The 22406-nt window shown below is 37.8% G+C and overlaps 7 protein-coding genes and 5 long non-coding RNA genes across 28 annotated transcripts; 5 read left to right on the top strand and 7 right to left on the bottom strand.

The window, feature by feature from the left end:
* Positions 1-11: 11 nt before the first annotated feature.
* On the top strand, positions 12-1950 carry LOC116930173. Of its 2 annotated transcripts, XR_004398278.2 has the most exons (4): positions 12-686; positions 892-1126; positions 1202-1410; positions 1468-1950. It is a non-coding gene; the product is annotated as an uncharacterized LOC116930173 (long non-coding RNA). The 2 variants fall into 2 exon arrangements; XR_006651365.1 differs by having other exon boundaries at positions 15-1126.
* Positions 1803-3038, bottom strand: LOC116930158 (adhesive plaque matrix protein). Its single transcript, XM_032937544.2, has 3 exons — positions 2878-3038; positions 2613-2816; positions 1803-2536 (listed from the first exon to the last, which is right to left on the bottom strand). The coding sequence occupies exons 1-3, from the start codon at positions 2893-2895 to the stop codon at positions 1964-1966; spliced, it is 795 nt and encodes a 264-aa protein (XP_032793435.1). The 5' UTR covers positions 2896-3038; the 3' UTR covers positions 1803-1963.
* Positions 3039-4288: 1250 nt separating this feature from the next.
* Positions 4289-5787, top strand: LOC116930160. Of its 4 annotated transcripts, none has more exons than XM_032937547.2 (6): positions 4289-4411; positions 4644-4754; positions 4817-4946; positions 5006-5273; positions 5337-5499; positions 5564-5787. In XM_032937547.2, exons 2-6 carry the CDS (start codon positions 4673-4675, stop codon positions 5686-5688), a joined length of 768 nt encoding a protein of 255 aa, XP_032793438.1. In that variant the 5' UTR covers positions 4289-4411; positions 4644-4672; the 3' UTR covers positions 5689-5787. The 4 variants fall into 4 exon arrangements, with proteins under 4 accessions (XP_032793438.1, XP_045034945.1, XP_045034944.1 ...); XM_045179010.1 differs by having other exon boundaries at positions 4293-4411; positions 4657-4754; positions 5021-5273; XM_045179009.1 differs by having other exon boundaries at positions 4293-4411; positions 4657-4754; positions 5567-5787.
* Positions 5722-7210, bottom strand: LOC116931340. The gene is made up of 6 exons (XM_032938901.2): positions 7151-7210; positions 6745-7103; positions 6589-6680; positions 6371-6525; positions 6101-6290; positions 5722-6009 (listed from the first exon to the last, which is right to left on the bottom strand). Exons 1-5 carry the CDS (start codon positions 7208-7210, stop codon positions 6225-6227), a joined length of 732 nt encoding a protein of 243 aa, XP_032794792.2. The 3' UTR covers positions 5722-6009; positions 6101-6224.
* A 187-nt stretch (positions 7211-7397) lies between these two features.
* Positions 7398-8303, bottom strand: LOC123475856. The gene is made up of 2 exons (XR_006651364.1): positions 7728-8303; positions 7398-7633 (listed from the first exon to the last, which is right to left on the bottom strand). It is a non-coding gene; the product is annotated as an uncharacterized LOC123475856 (long non-coding RNA).
* A 691-nt stretch (positions 8304-8994) lies between these two features.
* Positions 8995-10636, bottom strand: LOC116930169. 7 transcript variants are annotated; one of them, XR_006651358.1, is made up of 5 exons: positions 10511-10636; positions 10415-10430; positions 10153-10276; positions 9365-10087; positions 8995-9294 (listed from the first exon to the last, which is right to left on the bottom strand). It is a non-coding gene; the product is annotated as an uncharacterized LOC116930169 (long non-coding RNA). The 7 variants fall into 7 exon arrangements; XR_006651359.1 differs by having other exon boundaries at positions 10178-10276; XR_004398272.2 differs by having other exon boundaries at positions 9365-9535; positions 9873-10087; positions 10415-10553.
* Positions 9943-10716, top strand: LOC123475858. 2 transcript variants are annotated; one of them, XR_006651369.1, is made up of 3 exons: positions 9943-10080; positions 10163-10567; positions 10666-10716. It is a non-coding gene; the product is annotated as an uncharacterized LOC123475858 (long non-coding RNA). The 2 variants fall into 2 exon arrangements; XR_006651368.1 differs by having other exon boundaries at positions 10163-10716.
* Positions 10717-10880: 164 nt separating this feature from the next.
* On the bottom strand, positions 10881-13248 carry LOC116930164 (endocuticle structural glycoprotein SgAbd-3). Of its 5 annotated transcripts, none has more exons than XM_045179014.1 (7): positions 13110-13248; positions 12975-13052; positions 12713-12880; positions 11926-12653; positions 11663-11864; positions 11382-11593; positions 10881-11319 (listed from the first exon to the last, which is right to left on the bottom strand). In XM_045179014.1, exons 5-7 carry the CDS (start codon positions 11669-11671, stop codon positions 11040-11042), a joined length of 501 nt encoding a protein of 166 aa, XP_045034949.1. In that variant the 5' UTR covers positions 11672-11864; positions 11926-12653; positions 12713-12880; positions 12975-13052; positions 13110-13248; the 3' UTR covers positions 10881-11039. The 5 variants fall into 5 exon arrangements, with proteins under 5 accessions (XP_045034949.1, XP_045034947.1, XP_045034950.1 ...); XM_045179012.1 differs by having other exon boundaries at positions 11663-12321; positions 12408-12653; XM_045179015.1 differs by having other exon boundaries at positions 11663-11980; positions 12525-12653.
* LOC116930162 (CUB and sushi domain-containing protein 2) lies at positions 12609-13631 on the top strand. Its single transcript, XM_032937553.2, has 4 exons — positions 12609-12770; positions 12833-13058; positions 13120-13313; positions 13388-13631. The coding sequence occupies exons 1-4, from the start codon at positions 12723-12725 to the stop codon at positions 13571-13573; spliced, it is 654 nt and encodes a 217-aa protein (XP_032793444.2). The 5' UTR covers positions 12609-12722; the 3' UTR covers positions 13574-13631.
* A 2679-nt stretch (positions 13632-16310) lies between these two features.
* On the bottom strand, positions 16311-17297 carry LOC116930167. Its single transcript, XM_032937563.2, has 3 exons — positions 17137-17297; positions 16727-16918; positions 16311-16627 (listed from the first exon to the last, which is right to left on the bottom strand). The coding sequence occupies exons 1-3, from the start codon at positions 17152-17154 to the stop codon at positions 16445-16447; spliced, it is 393 nt and encodes a 130-aa protein (XP_032793454.1). The 5' UTR covers positions 17155-17297; the 3' UTR covers positions 16311-16444.
* Positions 17298-19520: 2223 nt separating this feature from the next.
* Positions 19521-20377, bottom strand: LOC116930168. The gene is made up of 3 exons (XM_032937565.2): positions 20295-20377; positions 19973-20173; positions 19521-19882 (listed from the first exon to the last, which is right to left on the bottom strand). The coding sequence occupies exons 1-3, from the start codon at positions 20310-20312 to the stop codon at positions 19757-19759; spliced, it is 345 nt and encodes a 114-aa protein (XP_032793456.1). The 5' UTR covers positions 20313-20377; the 3' UTR covers positions 19521-19756.
* Positions 20378-20435: 58 nt separating this feature from the next.
* Positions 20436-22391, top strand: LOC116930161. 2 transcript variants are annotated; one of them, XR_006651360.1, is made up of 7 exons: positions 20436-20666; positions 20863-20945; positions 21084-21316; positions 21416-21565; positions 21624-21730; positions 21789-21922; positions 22005-22391. It is a non-coding gene; the product is annotated as an uncharacterized LOC116930161 (long non-coding RNA). The 2 variants fall into 2 exon arrangements; XR_006651361.1 differs by having other exon boundaries at positions 20437-20666; positions 21084-21248.
* Positions 22392-22406: the final 15 nt, after the last annotated feature.

The raw sequence follows: 22406 nt of genomic DNA, 5'->3' as shown, positions 1-22406 counted from the left end.
TCTATTTTCAGCTCCGCGCAGAGGCAGAGATGAAGGGAACCTTTTTTCTCTGGCTCCACGTTTTTATTATTTCTAATCAAGTTCCATTTATGTACAGTCGTACTTACACTTTGGTGGATCAGAATTAACAATTCACGTTAACTTTATGAGATACTTGTTGGAAAAGTTGCACTCTATACGAACCAAGACATCATGGCCACATATTTCGGGTTATCTTCGCTCGTTGCTTCAGAAGTCAAACAAAGCTTCAGTGTTAAAAGGCTAGATGGTCGCCATTTTTTACAAGAACCATGATTGGGTACACTTTGCTATAGTTAACGCCTACTTGCAACGCCATCAACTTTGACTCTTGGCATAGCTTTTGAATCACGTTCAATTGTCACCAGTTCTACTTTGTATTGTACGTTCGACATTGCAGTGGGATTCCACTACGTTGAATATGTCCGGTGATGTTCGGTTCACGTCCGCTAGATGTCTACGCAGTTTTAAGGCCATGACCCCTGAGGAGCAATTGAAATGTTTGGGTTAACGCGTGGTTGTTGGCTTGTGCACCGCGAGTTTCAGGTTTTAAACAATTCTTTTCATTTGCTGGGCAGCATGCAACAAAACCTTGAGTTTCTGTCTCGTTCCTGTTTGGAATTGATCAAAAAAAGGAATATTGAAACTCATTTTGGCAATCGTTTGTGGTGAATTTCTTTTTAATTCAATCTTAGCTTTCCATTTGTGGACAAAGACGTGGCGGCAGAGCCATCGACCAATGTTTCTTCAAATCAATTTTATTTCACGTCTGAAGGCGACAACCAGTGGAATTTTCTTGCTATTTGATTTCCTGGCTTTCGCTTGTTTAACGAAATAAATCACACCCAATTTACTTTCGTTGATTTCACGTAGGCAGTGAAGTCCGTCGGAGTTATCTGGGTTAGACGCCCGAAGCAGACAACTTTATTTATGGATTGATCACACAATTGGAATGATGAAGATGCTAAGCCTCTAACCACCGTCGTATAATTGAGGGGAAAAAGAGAAAGCTGCCGTTGGTTGACGATAAAGATTAACAGATGTGTCTGACCTCTCAGACACTCGACGGCATCCACAAGTTCTCCGACTGCCGCATTTTTGCTGTCTGGTGAGCTCAATTTTTCAGTTTTTCATGGTAATAAATAATGATTTGCTTGCCCAACTATGAAATATCAAATGAAAGCTCAAGTCCTTGTTTCCCAGCCATTAGTTTAGTGGTTTGTGGTTGAAACTTGACTACTCTATAGTTCCACGTAATCATCCCTTTCTAAAATTGGATGCGCGAAAAAACCCACTCTGTCGTGTCGCTTCTTTTTAGCGAAATGGAAGAAAATTTGGCGTGTTCCACTTTTAAAAAGATACAGCACAACAGAAAAGGAATTCTGTTATGAGGTCATTTTTGGCGTATGTTGCGTAAATTGTGCACGAATAACTGTTTTCAAATTTTAGTTCCTACTTGTCAAATCATCCAAACGTTTTACAATATACGTTTGGTTATTATTCGTCAAGATTTTTCTTCCATCAACAGAATTGGATTGCAATCGTAAAACAATAAAACTACAAGATCATCGACGTGAGCTACCCTTAGATCCACACGGAAATCATGTTTTTTATCAACGTGATGTAATAAACTTTTATGCCTAACGAACCGAATAATTCAAACTCGGGCAATGAGGAACAAGCTGTAACTGCAACGTAAAAAAAAGGGTTTCAATCATGTTGCGATAAACGTTCAATAAAATGTTGAAGTGATTCTCATATTCGATTCAATAACTAGACATGAATTGTTTGTATATTGTGTATGTTTTTTTGCGTTTGCTGCACTGCAACAAAAAAAGGGTGGATCTATTCTGAGCAACTATACAGTAACTAGTGAACCGAGCAATAAAATATCCAGAATTTTTCAGCACATAGTTCGATTAATTAGAAAAATTCAATTCATAAATTAAGGCCTGAAAGCGCCACGGTAGATACGATCGTATCCTGTCGACTTGTAAGCAGTTGGCTTGTAGACAGGGACATCGTAAGCTTCTGGAGATTTGTACGGAGTCTGTTGGTAAGAATTTTCGTAGCTGGGCTTGTATTCTGGTTCGTATTCCGGCTTGTACTCTGGCTTGTAGTCGGCTTGGTATTCCGGTTTATAATCTGGCTTGTATTCGGGTTCGTACTCGGGTTTGTAGTCTGGCTTGTAGCTGGGCTTGTATTCGGGTTTGTAATCTGGCTTGTATTCCGCCTCGTATTCCGGCTTATACTCGGGTTGGTATTGTGGCTTGTAGTCAGGCTTGTAGTCGGGCTTGTAGTCGGGCTTGTAGTCGGGCTTGTAGTCGGGCTTGTAGTCGGGCTTGTAGTCGGGCTTGTAGTCGGGCTTGTAGTCGGGTTTGTAGTCGGGTTTGTAGTCGGGCTTGTAGTCGGGCTTGTAGTCGGGCTTGTAATCTGGTTTGTAATCGCCCTTGTATCCGCCATGGTTGTAATCCCAAGCATGTTCGCCATGACCTTCATAGGCATCGGCCCACTTGACCTTCGAATGACATCAAGAAATCAAATAAAGCATTTAGAAAAGCGTCTAAATCAAGGTAATTGGATTAAATTGATACCTTGGTGCGGAAGTTGCCATCTTTGTATTGTTCATGACGTGACACGTGATGATCGGTATTGCCACGATTAAAACCGAATTCATATTCACCTTCCGCGGGAACGTTGGCGTACTGGAAATAGCCTTCCAACTTGTCGTAAGGACCGTACGGTTTCACTTCGTCAGCGAATGAGATGGCCAAAAGACCCATAAGGACCAAACTCGTCTGAATACAAATTCCAAACAAAACATGAGAAATTTCTAAATATTTAGAAATGAATATTTACCACGTAGTAGATGTTCATGATGAAGAGAATGTTTGAGCTGCAAACGATAGGAGGCAAAGTCGGAAAAGAGACTGTGCTGAAGTTGGAAGCGACGAAGTGCCTTTATATACCTGATGAAGAAAAGAGAAGACCGCAGCGACGTTTATAGACCATTCAGGGGAATGTGTGTTGTCTTTTTCAAAATTTCTCTCCCGGCGAAGAGATCGTAAAAAAAGGCAGCATTGTCGTCTTCTGATGGATGTACCCGCCTATTTTCCTATTGGGCTGTTGTGTGCTGCACTGATATTATATCCCTGCAGCTATAGGTCTTCCACCACTAAAGGAAGCAGATGTACACACACAAGTATGTAATAACTCGAGTTTCACTGTTCTTTTCACCTGAAAAACTTCGTCCACGCATGGCTCCCTGTAGTGGTTCTTCTATCTGCGGGGAAAAAAAAGGACGTATGATAACTTTTTCTCTTTCTTGGTGACGACATTTTGTGCGTTGCATTTAGCATATTGTTGTTAATACCTGTCTTCTTGGTATTACATCACAGGGTATTAGAAAATGTTGCTCTTGGCCAGCTAAAATGAAGAAGATACCGCGCCACTCTCTCCTACATCTGTCGTTGTCTTTCCTGGGTCATGCTGTGTTAGCTTTTCGGTCATTTAGAAAAGAACACGGACGCTTTCCCCGACATGGATCTGTAACGACGAGGCACCATAAAACTTGAAAGATATACGTATATTCAAGATGGCTTATTATATTGTTCTAGTTACCCAAAGTGACGAATTGTTAACGCTGCTGCTATATTTTTTGGCAACTTTCTCCGTCCATACGTCACGCTCCATTCGTTTAATTGTCAAAATGGACCGAACGTATATGACCCATCGACGTTCCAAATGGATTTTCACCCAACTACAGATGTCGATGCAGCTCCTGGGCGCTAAGGATTCGATAGACATCTAGAACGTTGTTGTCCACTTGCTTAGTTGGCCATGTTAAACTCTCCTAAAATAAATGCAGTGGAACAAAATGCTCAAAAATATACTTTCAATATCATCTTTTAAAATACAGTTTCAAGATTATTTTGGCCTTTCTCCTTCTCAGCCTACATTGGGATATAGTTTTACTAGAATCCAGCAATAGCTCAAGTCTTTAAATAATGTAATACTTTCTTCCTTTTCTAAACAAACGTTTAGGGGATTATTTTCGGTAAGCCTTCAACGGTCGATTGGCCAAGTGGACGTTCCAGATATAAATCCAAAACGGTCCATGACTGCAGGGTGAAATTGGAATCAACAAAGGAATCAAAGCATCAATACTAAACAAGAAATAATCAGTTTAACGAGAATGTTTGCCAAAAATACAACAATTACCTAAAAAATGTGTCCAAATTTGATAAACGTGTTAGTTGCAGACGAGAAAATATTTTCAAGGCCATCGGCCATTAGAGACCCAATCGGCTTCAACTTGAATTTAGTCTGGGTTCAACGGTCACACGGAAAGGGGCTTCCCAATAAAGCTCTGAAAAGAGCTGAAATTTAATCGGTAAGTTCATTAATGTTAATCTTTTACTTTTTGAAGATGTTATAAGCCACTTGTTGACGATAAATTGACAAATTTCTTTAGACACTACAGATTACTACATAAGACAAAATCACTTTATCCAAGTCCATCGAATGCAATTTGAATCTTACCATAATTTTGCTATTTTTTCATTAATCTTTAATATAAACTCTTACTCATCCCAACAAGCCAATCCATTTTAACAATCTTTTAGTCACTTTTGGTAGGTCTATCAGATAAGAAATGCAGCAGGAACGCTCTGCACGCCTATCTACGCACCGTGATACACTGGCATCTCTGTCGTCAGCTTCTACTAGCCAGAATGGTAAAACTTATAACGTATTTAATGTATTAAATTCCATTAAAAATGATGTATTCGATCGGCAGGAAAGAAAAGAAAAATTTCCCAAGGGCAACATCAACAAGTAATTGGTCAAATTTCCAATAAAAAAATCAAAGCTGATGGAAATGGCTTTGCTGATGATGAACAGGCTCCATGGGCAAATTTTCAACCACTGTAAACATTGGCTCTTGCTATTTGTTCGTAGCATTTTTATTACTTTATTTACCGCTCAGCATTTCGTTTATTAGCTCGCCACGCAAGATGAGCTGGATGTTGCAAAAAACGTATGCCGAAACAAGAGAAAACCGAAGAAAGATCAATGAAATGCAGGAAGCCACACGCGTAAAGGAATCTGCCGAAGACTACCATGAACAATTTGGTGATTGCTGGAACTATAGGCCAAAATCTAAACAACTTCCAAAATATCCATTGTTCACCATGGGTTCATTGGAAGAGGTGGAAAGGGAATTGTGTACAGAACCAAATGCTGGCTTGCGTTTAGTAAGCATTTTTTTTTCTTCAATGATAATCTACTGTCTTTATTTATGGCTGTTGGTTGTGTAGATGAATTATGAGCTGCTACTTTTACCTCATCCTGATGCACAGCAATTCTTATTCAACATTCTTAATTTCTTGATGAATGTGGATCTGGCCATTGAGTTTACTTATACTGGGAAAGTAACTCAAAATAGTTTTAAAACTCTTCATTTATGTGAAGTTGTTAAAAGTAAGTTGTTGAAATGTGATTCTTTGATCGACTTTGTTCGACCTAACTTTCGCCTCTTTCTCAGAAGCAGTAAAGAAGAAATTTCCCAGCACCGAAGAATCATTCTTTGCAGATCGTATTGCCAATTGGTTGTCGAATTGCAAAAAAAAATACTCGAAACGAAAGAACAAGCAAAACAAACAATTTTAAAATTTGGTTTTACATTTGATTTTAATACTTCTACTGGTTTAATTACGTTTCATTATCGTTTTCAACCGAGTTAAAAGAAAATACAATTCTTTTTATAAATTGCATCGACATTATTAAAAGAAAAAAAAAAACAATCATCTAAAACATAAAATCAGACTTTTCAATAATCCGAAAAAAATAAAACGTTCAAGGTGGATTTCAGAATTCATCTAAAGGTATTCGGCAATGATGGTTAGCTCTCACTTCTTCTACAATATACTTCGTTACATCTGCTCTGCACTTCGTTATCCAATTAAAGATGCATACCCGAAAAGGTTTTTCCTAGACATCAAGAAACTTCTTTAAAACTGAGCCTTTTAAAAGCGAAAACCAATTAGGGATTAAGTATTTCACTAGAACGGATGATGCGTACTCTTAATGACGGAATACAGCTGAAGGGATTCGAAAGAGCGTATTTACCATTCCATGTAAATCTGCTTTCCCATTCAATGTGAATTCAGTTGCCAATTCTTTGCTAATTAACTGTTTCAGAATGTTTATGGTGTATAGTTGGGAAGTTGAATCTGGCAATGAGTCAAACAGCTTGCTGTAATGCTGTTGATCTAATCAAGAAAAGAATTAGGTTAACAATCATAATTTAATGTAGTCCTACATTAATCTCCTGAGATGAACACATGCATGCCTTTAAAGTTTTCAATGGATATGTAAGATTCTTGTACAGCATTTCAGTATTTTCTGCTTGCTCAACGTCATCAGAATATGTTGCTTGATTCTTTTCCATCTTAATTGGAGAATAATTTGTAGTTTTTCCAAGCATTAGCACAGCAACAACTGATCCTAAACAAAAAGAATATGCTGATTTTAGAGAAAAAGATTTATGGTAATCTAGTTTTTACTTACTTATAGTCAGCAATATTTCATTCATAACCCATTGGCTTTCTTTAAGTTCATTTGACATCTGCTCAATCATCCTGCACATCTTTTCTTTCATGCTAAAAATATTGAAGTAAAAATCTTATTAAATACTAGTACTATTAAAGGATATGAAACAATTACCATTTCTGCTTATTAGCCGAAGGAGTTTTTGCCTCCACATCAGGAGTGGCTTTTTTCACTGCAAGATCCTTCACAAGTTTCTGATTTTTTAAAATCTCTGTTGCAGAGGAAGACGGCTGCGTATTTACAAACACTTCTACTACTTTAACCGTTTCTAAAGGGTCAAACCTATTTCCCCCCGGCTGCCGGGAGATGCTAAAGTCCAAATTTTCTATTGACCACCGACTGACAGGGACATGGTGTAATCCCAAGGAGCTTACAGGATGCCTAAGTAAATCTATGATTGTAGTTGAATCTATTTCCCCCCGGCTACCGGAGGAAATAGATTTTACCGAAAAAAATACCGAAACTCGAGTCGGCTACATTACTCCGCACTCCTTCATCGTTCAGCCAATAATCACAGGACCTCGACGTCGCACTGCACAATTATCTCCTCTACAAGACGATAGCCATTTCCGTGGCACATTATCGCAAAAAAATAAGAGATTAGTGTCGATACCCCGCGAATATGGTGCCATCTATGGAGGAAGGTCTCGGAAAAAAGTTGGTCGAAATCCGTTATGGGATGGGCACAAGTGAATAGAGTTTTGATAGAATCCCTATCGGGAAATTTACGCTCTTGCTCGTGGGAAAAGAAAAATTTACGATTAAAGTCCGTTAAGAAGCAACATAAGAAGCCTGTGCAATTCAGATACAAAGCAAACACTACAATTTTTAGTAAATTCAAAACGTTGGTGAATTATTCCATAATATCTTGTTTTGAAGCCGCTAAATCTTGCTCAAACTGGTCTCGTCCTGCCCTGTAATATGCAGATGGATAGTTGCCAGACTGATGACGTTGTTGATTACGCCCATGTGGAGACAAAAGTCGAAATCCAATGGAAACTGTCTTTTCCACCATAAAGGCATTCAACAACAGAAACAACTTTTGGGCATTGATAAATCAAATTAATTGCCGTTGGAAAGTTTTGAAATGGTCTTACCACAAGAACAAGGGAAGAGAATGTTTTCATCTTTTAAACTCTTTTTTAGAATATCAAACAAACGTCTGCACTAAGCACAATGTTATCGATGATTACTGCTAGTCTAGCCTTTTCTATAGACCTTCCCGGGCAATTAAACAAAGACTGTTTCAATAGCCACGCCCTACTACGTCCGATAGATTTTATACGCAGCAACTTGACTCGTTGGCATTAAAACAGGACTTTTCTCGGTCGTTTCCATTTTTGAAAAGCTCTTACATGTTCAAGGGATTCAAGTATTTGTCTATTTTGTGACCGATTTTTTTCTGACTAGAGGCACTTTCTCGAGGAATGCACAGGACAAACTGGTTGTATGATGGCGAACATTGTTTGCACTGTGACGAAATCCACCGGGTTCAATGGCCGAATGATTAACAACCGGACTAATTTTACCAAACAATTTTCATGTTAAGCATACAACGGGAAGCACATAAAGACCACCAAGGTAGTTAAATGATACATAAATTATCATCAGAAACGAAAAAACTGGTAGCTTCTAAGATTTCCAAAACTACACCGTCATTCTAATAACAATAAGCATTGACGATATCTAGGTGATTTTTTAAAAATAACACTTAATATTTTCTTCTTCGATAAACATGTGGTATGGACTTTTGGTGAAAATATCCGTTTCGTCTACCACCGTACGAAGATGGATTAGAAGATGTGGGGAGATAGACGTAAGACGCGTATCCTGATATTGGCTGAAATCGAAACTGGTAAACAGGAGCTCCACTCGAAGGATATCGTACAGAATAGGCGTTGTCGGCCATAACAGCGGCAAACAGAATGAACGTCAACTTTTATGCATGGAGATAAAATTTCGATGCGTCAATAGAACAAAATTTAAGTTAGGCAATCAACTCACCATCAATTTCATGTAGCTCTTCATCCCGGATTGGTCGAATGGAGACTGTGCATATCGAACTATGGGTCAACTGCTATTTAACTAGGTTTTTCTTTATTGTTAGAATCTAAAAAGCTACAAACATCCTATTTAAAATCAGGTTTTTTTTCCTCGCCATATCAAGCTAAAATAAAAGAAGGATGAATCTTTCATTTTCATCACATCAACGGATTCTTCCCAGTAAACTTGTTTAGAAATATAAAAAAAATGCGACGTACGTGTCACCCGGTTTGATTTTCCTTAACAAGGCCGTAATTTAACAATCGGTTCAATTAGATGACATACAAGATTCCTTACATACTGTTTAACTTGACATTAGAATTTGTGTAACTGTATATATTGCTACGTTTTCAAACTACAGCTTGGAAACACCTTACGTCGTAGCTTTTTGCAAACTTCTGGAAACAGCTGTTAGCCTCTGGCAGGACCTATGGCTCCGTAGACGAACGTAATTGGAAAGGGATAATAAGCATGATAGTGATTACTGTAGTCTTCGTAGACGTTGTTATAATGCTGGTTTTGCTGGCGGTGATACTGATCAGGAGATGACCCGCTTTGAATTGGATGATAACGGCGTGCTCCATTCACAATAACGGCGTGAATGCCTAGCAGTAGAAACATCTGGTGTGTAGCCCAATTACGAAGTAAAGAGGTTAGATAAGAGTAACATTTTGAATAGAAATAAACTTACCAGTAAAATGAGGGAGCTCTTCATCCTGCATACGTCGAGAATAGACTACGAATAATTCACTGCATGCCAAGATGCCAACACTTTTTTGATTCAATGTGCCAGGTCTTGGCCTTTTTCGGAAGCCTTTTAGGGTAACGAATAATTCGCTGAAATGCTCTGTGGAAGCCAAATCTCGTTTTTTGTTTTTAGAAAAAGTAATTCAAAAAATTAAACTGCGTAGATAGCGAGGAAGAAGCAAAACAAGTTTCTTGAAAAGCAGCAAAAAGGAGTCGAATTTCTAAAAGTAATAAAGTTTCGATAGAATTTGAATGAACGATCCCAACGTAAAATTCTGCAGGTTCTATATTTGCACCTTTTAAGCAATTATAGGGTCTGAGAATAATTTCTAAAAGTATCAATTTTAGCAAAATTCGATAGTAAATTTGTCACAGTTTACTCTGTAATAATCAACGGCACGAAAGGAAGGCAAAGTTTTAATAGTTAAAGTGACAAAAATGAAATTGAATACCGAAAATTAATCCGGCTGCACAGCTCTGCACAGCTAACCGTTTCTAGATTACTACTCGTGAGTAAATAATTAGGAAACTGTCGGGATCGTAACCAGGATTCACAGGACGAATTTCTTTTCACTTCAACTCTGGCGGTCTATTCCGCTTCACATATTCAAAAACTGCAGCGAAATGTCCGAATGAAGAGCGCCTGCCATCATCCCGTAGGTAATTCCTAAAAAAATATTTAATCTTTTCCATCAAGGACTAATGACAGTAGAATACTAAACTTATGTTCACCATTTTCAAGTATTCGAAAGCTTACAAGAGTTGAACAGGTGTCTTTACTGGCCACTTGGAATTCTGTGCTTTTGACAATAAGTCTCTTCCTAGGCTATGAAATGAAGGCATGAATCCCTGGAAACTAGGGTCAAAATGCAAGCTAATTACCTTTACACTTATTCATTATGTAAGTTGGAATACAAACAAGTTATTTTACACAGCTATGATTTGAGGAACAATTTGCTATGCAAAGAAAATGATTTGAAATCAGATATCTCACCTTTCAAGTTCAGTTTCTTCCAGAATACCATGCATCATTCAAAATAGCTAGAAATAAATCAAAGAAATACAAGTACATGACAGCACAAGATCATACCGGTAATGGATTTGAAATTTTCTTTATCAAATCTATGATCCTTGATCACACACTCAGGTAAAATTTTATTTTGGATAAAAATTCTGTTTTTCCTGCATGCTACTTATCATTTAATCGCTCCATTTAATAATTTATTCGTTACAATGGACTCGCAGGCTCATCCAGCAAGGAACTGGGGTAACACGTTACACGTTTCATGACTGCAGCAAAATCCTGCCATATTAAATGGCTAACCAGAGTTGCCAGTAGGAGTCCAGACATCCGTAATCAAAATAACTTAAAATTTTATAAAAATTACAAGACACTTTACCTGCATAAAAAAGCACGGGAATTCACGATTAAAGATAGTTACGGCATTCAAGAAATATAATCATTGTTAGATATTGTATTCTTTCTGTCTCTCTTTCATTTTGTCACGTTGCCATGGTTTGGTTGAAATAGTGACATTAAAATTCCCCATCTTTATCCCAAAATTAACTTATTATAAACTTATCAAAATAGGTCAGCAGAAGAGGCGTCAAAAGGAGATTTAACCAGAATATTCATTACCGTATCCCGGTCCAAAGGTTAGGTAAGGAGAAGGTGGGGGAGTTGGCAAATGGGAACCCGTTGGCTGGTAGCCATTTTCGTCAGCGGTCCAGGACAAGGAGATTTTCTCGCCTTCTGGAGAAATCCAGTAAACGGTTCCCTGGTTGGTGTTTCCGTAAGCTTTCTCGTAAACAGCTTTGCCGTACGAATCGTAGCTGGTTCCAGGAATCAACTTCTGGACCTGGGACTCTTGGCGGGCGGTGTAGTCGGATTGCACATAGCTAAAAGATCATTAAAATAGAAGTAAATCATTCGCAAGAACAAAATTCTAACAGAAACGTACTCGAAAGAGCTGCTGCCATCGGGTTTGCGGTAATCGGATTGGCTTACGATGTAAATACCGGAGTAATCTTGGCCATCTTTATAGTTTTGGGAGCCATAGTTTGACTGCATGTAGCCAGAGTCCTTCCTGTAACCCGAGTCTTTCATGTAGCCAGTTTGCTCGTAAACTGAAGGAGCAGCGGCAGCAACGGCGAGCAGGGCGGCAACGATAAACTGAAAATTTTAAACAAGAGAAAATATATCTGTAAGAATGCAGCACAAAATCAACAAAGTTTAATTTACCAGCTTCATGTCGGTCTGTTGGATTTTGTTCTACGGATTGTAGTGAAGAACAAATAGATCGCTTGCCTTTATATACCCAAGCGATCTGGTGAAGGGCCATTAATTCGGTTTGACTTTGACCCAACTTTTCAATTGTACAGTACACGTTCCAGACAGAAATAGTCTTACAAAACACAGGAGTGTTACCGCTATGTTTGCCAATCTTAATTAAATGTCGGTGTAGAACAGTAGCACACATTAGCAACAGTATTTATAGAACCAACTTGCTAATTCCAAAGTGCTCCTATAAGTGGTGCATGTAGCCGTCATGAACATTTCCTAAAAATATATAGCTCAAGGTTCATTTGAAGGAGAATATTCCAATGTTGCACATATTTCGCAGATTTTCCAATGGGAATTTATCTCTAAACATGTGACCAGTTTCATCACTAGTCAACAAATTTATGCTCAAGTCCATTATAGAAACAGTCGCCAGTATGAAATATGGGCAATGTCTGGCCAGCTGTTTTCAACAAACAAGCTAAGAGAAAATGCTCTTCTATTCGGAAAATATTCAAAATGTTTATCAAATGCATCCCATTGGATCGAACTAATCAAAAGAATGTTAACAGAAATGCACTGCAACGTTTCCCGGCTAAATTCGTTAGAAGCTTTAATATCTATAATTTTTAAATATATAAATATAAGTAGAATAGAAAGAATTTCGTAAGCTCGTCATTCATTACGACAGCTTTCACATTTTTACCTATATGCCACAATTAAGCCTCTATTCTTAATTGCATGGTCGACTTCCACCAGATTATAGCATTGCATTGAAAACCTATTAAGTTGAATGTTTAGAGTGTTGCCTAAAATAACCTACATATGGTAGTGCTTGTAGTGTGATGAAGAGTGGAATAACATCATCACTAACTTTTCCTTCAGTGACTGCCCTATTAAAGAACTACATAAATAGATGGTTCATCCTCAGTGTTAAATTAGTTTCCATCTACTTTTGAGGAAGAAGCATCTTTTTAGCTTAATTCTAAAAATTACAAGTTTGATTAATACTTGAATTACGATGGTCTTATTTCTTCCGTTGTTCTTTAAACTCGTTATCGTATGTGAGGTGAACTTTAATGTTTTCTTTCACATTTCTTGAACTGTGAATTCATTTTCTTTTCCATCAAGGTGATACTCTACTTGATTGTAGGTGCGAAATTTTTCGTGTCGAAGGCTCTGCTGATGAAAAAAGAAAAATTTAGAAATTTCATTAGAGGAACGACGTCAACTACTCCACAAGCAATCACAACGAATGCTGTGACAACTATACCTACGACAGAGATAGTGCCAACAAATGAAACAACGATGACAACCGCTGCCCCTGCGTGTTTGGATGCCCCGACTTGCACTAATTGTAAACGTTATTATTAATTACGTTTACCCTAAATCAGTTGCATATTCAAACGTTATTGCAGCATGTGGTGTTTGTATGGATGTCACGTCCAGTGGAGGTACGATCCAATCTCGTAACTTCCCCGACGATTACGATGGCTACGGCAATGGGTTCGGACCCTTAGATTGCATTTTCGCCATCGATGTGTGCCCTGAAAAGAAAATACAATTGACATTTACGCAATTTGTCGTCGAGAGCTGTTGTGACACTGTTACTGTAAGCCATAGGTGTCCTTGAGTTGTAGTACTTACGAGGCTATGTTTCATTCAAATTGATTTGGTTGCAAAAAGGTGTTCGATGGGACATTAACAGGTGGAACACTCTTACCTCCCACTACTGGTTACACTATTCCTTCATCTAGCTCCACTACATCGAAAAAAATGACGATTACGTTCAAGACTGATGGCAATAATAACGCTCTATTTCCTGAATCGTTGAGACCAGGAAAATGGCAGGCGACATTCACCGTTGTATGAAATACTTGCCTTCGTAACACCCATGACCTTGATGAAGTAATACATGGTCTGGCTATAATCACACTGTTTTTTTAATCGTTTTTTTCCTTGCTCTCATCTCCTTAAATAAACTGAATGCATACATTTTTAAGCTACTAAATTGTTACTGAGGTCAATGTGCCCTAACCCTAACAACCCAGAAGTGCCACACTGTTGACACACTCACACAAATAAGCTGGTTAATGAAACGAAAGATGAATCAAATCAAAGTAGAGAAATCAATCTTTTTAGACCGCCAATTGAAACTAAAAGAGTGTTTTAATGAATGTAAACCCATAAATATGAGGATGTCAAACCATTTTTATTCTGAAAGAAAAGGAGGGATTTGGGAAGTGTGTCACCTGGGGCCGTATTCTAGCCTTGACTTAACACGGAATTTTTCTTAACTTACTGTTTTTCTAAAATCCAATTTATGCTGGATTTACCTAAAACCGTATTCTAGCTTTCGAACTCACCTTTTTCTTAAGAAATATTTTGAACTGCTTAAACCAATTTTAAGCCAACATTAGTTTAACGTTTTTTTCTTAAAATTCCGTGCTAAGGCTAAGCTACAGCTATTGTTGTCCTAGTTTTTAGTATTTTCACGTGTCATTGTTTTGATTTTCAAGTAACAACATCTAGTGGCTTGTTGATTGTTGATGAATAATTGAAGATGAATAACATCGACAAGTTTGAACGCACCTATGTTTTGAACGAAGTTTTAAATAGTACAAACAGTGATGCGAATAGGAGAATTGTAAAAAACGAAAGAGGAGAAGGAGAATGGTTCCGTTTTATGGTCAACGTCTGATATTTTGATATATTTGACGATAATAAAATTTACAAAGTATTTAGATTCGATAAAGCTTCTATTTGGTATATCGAAGGTATTCTCTATTCATATTATTAGTAGTGTTATGCTACTACAACATTTCCATGTGTATTAACTGTTGCATTGGCTGATTAACCATAAGGCTCATTTCCAACAAATTGGGCCGCAAGTTGTTTGTAGACTAATTACAATCAACAATCAAGTTTACATTAAACTAATAAGCCACACAATTATAGCTAAGTTAACTTCTTCGATGTACTCATCAACTAAAATTTCTATTTGGAATGACGACCACGCTTTCTTTTATTGCTGGGGCCATTTCAATCTCGTAAGTCTTTCACTAGCACAATAAACACAGTTCAAGATACCAAAACTGTCAATCAAAGAATCTTATAACTTTAAAAATACTAACTAGATTCTAGCTCTAGCAGACGCCTTAATAATAATAAAGTAAACAGCATCTATTACTGTACGCAGTGCAGAAACGAATATTCTTATTGGTCCTATAAGGTCCGCCCTCTAAGAAAAAAAATTCTATGCTTGAAAAATCGATCTTGGAATTTGAACTTATACTAAGTTCAGAAATAAAAGTAAGAAAATTTAAGCTAGAATACGTGTTTATTGAAATAACGAACTTACATTTTTCCTAACTTACGTGAGGAAATTTTATAAGAAATTTTAGTAAGTTTAAGACCAAAATTTAAAATACGGCCCCTGTCTTTTTTTTTTCCGAAATTATTCTTAACTTACTGTTTTTGCTTAAAAATCCAATTTATGCTTGGATTTACCTAAAACCGTATTCTAGCTTCTGAACTCACCTTTTTTCTTAAGAAATATTTTGAACTGTCTTTTAAACTAAGAAAGAATTTTTGTAAGCCAACTATTAGTTCGTTTTAAAATGCTAAGCAACTTAAGCATTGTTGTCCTAGTTTTTAGTATTTTCACGTGCATTGTTTTGATTTTCAAGTAACAACATCTAGTGGTCTTTATTGAGAATAATGAAGATGAATAACATGACAAGTTCGAACGTCACCTATGTTTGAACGAAGTTTTAAATAGTGACAATGACAGTGATGCGAATGAGGATGAATGTAGAAAAAAAAGAGGAGAAGGAGAATGGTTCCGTTTTATCGTCAACGTGCTGATATTTTTGATATATTTGACGATAATAAAATTTACAAAGTATTTAGATTCGATAAAGCTTCTATTTGGTATATCGAAGGTATTCTCTATTTCATATTATTAGTAGTCTTAAGCTACTACAACATTTCCATGTGTATTAACTGTTGCATTGGCTGATTAACCATAGGACTCATTTCCAACAAATTGGGCCGCAAGTTGTTTGTAGACTAATTACAATCAACAATCAAGTTTACATTAAACTAATAAGCCACACAATTATAGCTAAGTTAACTTTCTTGCGATGTACTCATCAACTAAAATTTCTATTTGGAATGACGACCACGCTTTTATTTTATTGCTGGGGCCATTTCAATCTCGTAAGTCTTCACTAGCACAATAAACACAGTTCAAGATACCAAAACTGTCAATCAAAGAATCTTATAACTTTAAAAATACTAACTAGATTCTAGCTCTAGCAGACGCCTGTAATAATAATAAAGTAAACAGCATCTATTACTGTACGCAATGTCATGAAACGAATATTCTTATTGGTCGCTATAAGGTCCGCCCTCTAAAAAAAAATTCTATGCTTAAAAATCTGATCTTGAATTAACTTAACTAAGTCAAAAAAAAAAAGAAAATTTAAGCTAGAATACGTGTTTATTGAAATAACGAACTACATTTTTCCTAACTTACTGAGGAAATTTTATAAGAAATTTTAGTAAGTTTAAGACCAGAATTTAAGCCAAGGCTAGAATACGGCCCCTGGCCAGCAGATGACATCCTTAGGAAAAGAAATAAATACTGGAAGTGCGGAGACAAATTTTTGCAATAGTAGGCCGACAATGGTCTTCAATTTGAAATTCAAAGAGACAAATTTGTCTGTTGGTTAACAGCGTTTAGTTTTTGGCCTTGTATTTTTGTGGGGCAGGCTGGTAAGAGGCGACAGGTTCCGAGTAAGCCGGGGCCGTGTAAGAAGGAGGTGAATAAGCCGGAGCTGGATAGGCTGCAGCGTTGCCATCTCCATGGTTGTATTCCCAGTAATGCTCTCCATAGCCATCTTTGGCATCAGCCCACTTGACCTATTATTGTTATAGAAATAGTAAAACAATTATTGTTTGTTTTTTCGACCAAGTAAAATCCATCACAAGAAATCTACATGAAATATAAATGTTCCATACCTTGGTGCGGAAACGATGATCTTTGGATTGTTCGTAACGGGAAGCGTAATGGGCAGCATTGCCGCGGTTGAAACCGAATTCGTATTCTTTCTCTCCGGGTACGTTAGCATATTGGAAGTAGCCGTCGTATTTCTTCTCCAGTGGAGGTGGTGCTGCCATAACAGCCGCCATAACGGCACCCAAAACAAGAACCTATCGCACATTGTCAATAATTTGCACTTGAAAGATAATGGTATTCAAATCTCATTCGAACGAATCGAAGAAAACCTCAATTCAGACTACATTGCACAGACATTGTACTAAAAAATTGAAGCCTAACGCAAAATTCAATCACAAATAAAAACTTATTTTAAAATTTACTTAAACTTAACAACAGTTAAAAGAAGAAGATAAAAAAAACAGGAACTTACAACAATGGAGGTCTTCATGTTTGATGATACAAGACAAGACTGCGAATATCTTCCTTGATGGTATCGAGGCTTTATATACCCCTTCCCTGTTCCGTACACACAGCCAGTGATCCAGACAGACACACCGACGCGTCATTTGCATATTATGGAAGTAATGTGGGAACAAAAAAAAAAATAACAACATTGGGGCCGGCACCGGGGTGACCACTGGAAGGCAATCGCTGCAAAACCGCTTCTTCTTGGTATAAAACAAAGAAAATTAATGACATTTCAAGGTCATTCCATCACGGTACTCGAGGCTTATCGTGACTGCGAATGTATTTAGGTGCATAGATCAAATTTGAGGGATGGCACCGACAAAAGGAAAGAAAATACCTGCTAATGATGAGAATTTCTACCTGAATTAGCCTACATACAGTACGAGGTTGAAAATCCTTTGGAGAGTTCTCTTCTTTTCATGTTTAAATCATGTTATTATGCCAGGCAATGATAAGGCTGGAACTTTAGATCAGATATCGCGATGACACATGCTAAAGTGTCACTGTTTATCCTACATTCAGCCCCCCCAAAACGGTACAATTAGCAATAGAAATTTAATTTATTCACTTTAAATGTCAATTTGTTTACTTATTCATCGATGAATCAGGCCGTCATTTCAAAATAGCTCAGTTTTATCACGTTTCATCGGCTGTATCAACAGCTCTTTGATATACTCCCATTTTACAATTAGCTTTATGGTCCACTCCCGAACGAAGATATAGCCATAATTACCGTTCGTGTTGGCAGGTGCGTCTTTGTCACCGCCAGCGATAAACGCCCGTTGGCAACGACCAATTTCACATAATAAAGCTACTGTATGTCTGAAAGGAAAAAGAAGTTGGAATTGATTAATTAGAATTAAATTGCTGTGTGTGGTACAATATCACCATCATTCTAGACAGACGCATAATACAATTTGGCTATGATGGAAGAGCGGTGGGCGGAATACGTCATCTGTTGTTCAACCGGTAAAATTGAAATTGTGCTGCCCAGCAAACGGACTCAACTGCCACCAGCAACGTTAACCAAAACAGCACGTTACGTGATGCGAATCTGTTAAACGATGAATAACACAAAAAATATAACTTTAAACAATTAGAAATTCAAAATGACTGAAATATACGTGATGATACTTGTAGGTGTAACAGAAATTGCAGTCGTATCGACGATATTCAGACGTGTATCTGTATTCGCACAGCAAGTGCTTTTTCCTTTGCATACACCGACAAACAACTGGAATAGCGTCACATGTCTAGCGTTCGTGACGTATTCAAGGGTGAAATGTGCTGTGATGCAATTACTTTGTGTGCATCAGTTCTTCAAGCACTTGTTAGTTGTTCTTGAAGAAGAAAAAGAAGAAAATGAAAAGTTTTGATTATTCGTGCTGAAAGGATTATGTGGTTGATTCAGTTGGTTCAACCTGCTGCAATTAATAGTTGCTGGCATACGGAAGGATGGAAATGCCGGAAACGGTGATATTTAATGGCTTCGCAGATGCGGTAGTCAACAATATCGTTCTTTTTGAGCTTTTCTTCCAAACTGGACAGATTGGAGTCCATTGGACCTGCTGGCGTGAGCCACGACACGTCGACGTGTTGTAAGCAGTTTCCGCATTTTTGTTCGTAGGCACTCTATTATTAAGCTGCTAGCAGAAAGCATGACAATAGCAATATTAATTAAAAATAGGTAACTGCATAAATCAAAGATATTGATGATCAATTGCTGGACTTGACTTACCGATGAAGTGAAATTCTTACTCATTTCTTGTATAATAGTTTAATGCCACCAAAAAAAGAATTGACAAAGCAAATTTCACGTTCTTGAATTCCCAAGAATAAAAAATAAAATGTTGGAGCACTAGTGTGTTGAGCGACATGTTCAAGGTCGAAATCTGGGATGACACCCTTAGCCTTTGTTGGAACACGTGGCCGTTCCTACGCAACGCAGCGATTTAAACTATGAAGCCCATTAATTCACTGAATTTTTCAGGTAAATTTGACGCTACTTGTATACAACAGCAAAGGTTTTAAGAGGCAGGAATTTTAAAAATAATAATAATTGACACAGAGCAAATTTCACTCTCATTCCATTTTTGGCTAGTTGGGCCTCATTTTTCGAAAACCTTCTGCTGCCCTTTGATGGCGGCAAATTAAAAATATCACGACTTTTGGTTTCCATTCTAACGTTAACCAACTCACATAACTGCTGCAGCAATGTATTCATTTCAAAGTTTGAATCAAAGCCAAAGTATTCCTCTACTTCGATGACGAACTCTGAAATAAATAAAATGTCTTACACACGTTGTGTTATAGTTGGTGAAAGGTCTGAACTCGGAAATTCAATAATTGAAATATCATAATTTTCTTTTATTGTTCTCTTTTTTTGAAGGGGATGGGGATGGTAGGAAATGACATATCCGACCAGCAGATGACGTCATCGCCAAAGGGAAGCTCAAAACAAATACAACAAAATGGAGACAAATTGTTTTCAATGGTGGGCAAGAAAAAGCATCTCCATTCTTGTGTAACAGCAGGAACGAAACGTGTTGCGACGTAGTTCAATAACATTTTTCGTCGTTTGCCTAGTATTTGGCAGGGGCAGACTCGTAAACGGGAGCAGGCTCGGAGTAAGCGGGTGCGTAACCGTTGCCATGATTGTACTCCCAGTAGTGCTCACCGTAGCCATCATAGGTATCAGCCCACTTGACCTATTTTATTACAGGAATCACCGAAAATGAAGAAAGCGCTTTTTATTGGATTCAATTTGAATTCAACTAAATGGGAGCCATTTATACTACCTTTGTGCGGAAACGGTGGTCCTTGGACTGTTCATAGCGGGAGGTGTAGTGACCCGCATTTCCACGGTTGTAGCCGAATTCGTATTCTTTTTCACTGGGTACATTGGCATACTGGAAGTAGCCATCGTATTTCTTTGGGTAAGCAGGTGGTGCGTACTCATCGGCCATCACAGCGGCGACAAGAGCACCCAAAACTAGAATCTAAATGTCATGTTTTAAAGAAAACTCCATCAAATCACGAAACCAAGTAAAATTTCAAAGAAAATGGTACTACAATAGTTTGGTAAATACAACTGCTTTAAAGGAATTAGAAGAAACTCACCGCGAGAGAGGTCTTCATGTTTGATGATACAAGACAAGACTGGCAATATCGACTTTGACGATATCCAGCCTTTATATACCTACCTGTACCCAAAAACAGATTCAACACATGTGGTCACATTATTTTTTATTTTTGGGCCAAACCTGTTGATGATTAGGGGGGGAGGAGGCCACAGTCGTGAGTTGGTCATTTGTGTCGTGTAACCCATTTCCTGTAACACACTACGCCTCCGTTATCTTCGTTTCTCTCTTCATTTCTTCTTCTCCTTCCATCAAGCCTGGGGGGTAGAATAAATACACTTCGAGAGTTTGCTCCGCTAATCCACTTTCCTGCAGCTTATTCAACAGCCTCACACCTGTTGCACGCGAAAAGGTAAAATTATTTTTTCCTCGTTTGCTTTCTTTTTTCCTCCCCATTTAATAGTTTTATTGTCTAAAAATACTCAACATTTCGACCGGGTTTTAATACAGTAATTTAAAAAAGAATAGGGAAAGTGTCTCTATTATTTTTCAAATCACCACGTTCTCCTTTAAAATAAGATATCAATATCGCCGCCTTTTTTTTACAGCTAAAAACAAGACGTCCCATTCATTTTTATCAAACAGAAGGAAAAAAAAAACAAGGACAATGACAAATCAACCGAGAAAAAGGGTAAATGACCTTTAAATGTGTTTTTTTTTCTTCCTTTTTTCATTCTCAGAATTGCTTTCGCGGTCACGGCCTCAATATTTTTTTACAGACACCTAATTCCTTCCATTTTTGTCTAATGGCATTTAAAAAACTATTTAGAGAATCTTATGGAAATGAAGGAGGAAGAGGATGGGTCAGAAAAAAAAATACCTCCTAAATTTTTGTGCTGCTGTTGCGACATGCAGTCAACGTTGAGAATTTGCTAGTGCAACATGCACAACCACAAGCCAAATGCTGCTGTTGGGTACCATCGACATAATCCAGGTGCTCACGTCCTCATCAGCCTCTCAGTTATCAATATTTTCCTTTGGCTACTGTGCACCACATTTTCAGTCAGTTTTGTTTTAAACAACGCAGTTATGCCTTTGAAAAATAGTTGTAATTACTATTTTATCCTAATCTCCGTTTCCGAAAAATAAAATAATATGTAGGCTATGATTTTGATTCGATTCAACTCACCCAATTCGCTGATTCGGTTCGCTTCGCTCGATCTTATTAGTCCGGGAGTTTGGGGCTCACTTTTTTACGGCCTGGGTGGCCTTCTGGGTATTTGCGCCGCCTTATGAAAGAAGACAGCCCATGTAATAATGACAAAATAACAATATTCAAATGCCTCTTATTGATGATTGCTTTTTACAGATTAGTGGGAACTTTGGTGCTGGCCATGTTGTCCATTTTTAGTTCGTTGGGAATTGCGGCCGTCAGTGGGGCCATGGCCGTGTCACCTCGATTCCGTTCCTATAACAGTACGTAGACTAAAACGTTCAGTAATTGGAACCAATTCTAATTGATCGAACTGTATAGATGCAATATGGCTGGGATTGGAGTGGACCCTGCTCATTTTGAGCATTTTGGGTTTTATTGTTAACTTGTCGGTTTTTGTCTCTGTTTCCGTTCTGATTTGTCGGCCCTGTTGCCCAAATAATAGTAATCACAACGTTAGTACTTTTAGGACCATTGTACAATATTCATAGTTTTACCCAAACAAGATTTCCAGCTTATTGCTTCATATTGTTGCAGTATCATCACCGACAGCCACTTCCTCCTGCTCCACTACCACCAAACTGTAACAACAATAGCATTCATAATGCTAATTATGTGGGTGCTGCAGAGATGGCAAACATGACTTTGGTACCGCCACCTCCACCAGGATTTGTTGTCAACCCACCAGTTGCATCACACCAACGACAACAGCAAACAAGACATCAACAAAATTTTAATTCTTCTCCATTACCTCATGGGCTCATTGCTTCAGAAACAAATTTTTGAGTTGTCGTGTACATGAAATTAAGTCACGGTATCTTGGTGCCAAGCAAGTTTGATTGGTTTTAGCTCCTCCTAGTCATTTAAAATGCCTCTTGTTATTGCCACCCTATGGCTCATGTTCAATAAAAAATTCTACCAGCATCTTGTTGGGTCTTT

Source organism: Daphnia magna, linkage group LG9, assembly GCF_020631705.1.
Source record: "Daphnia magna isolate NIES linkage group LG9, ASM2063170v1.1, whole genome shotgun sequence".
NCBI lineage: Eukaryota > Metazoa > Arthropoda > Branchiopoda > Diplostraca > Daphniidae > Daphnia > Daphnia magna.
The sequence above is the reverse complement of the archived record's forward strand: the minus strand, read 5'-3'. Positions and strand labels throughout refer to the sequence as shown.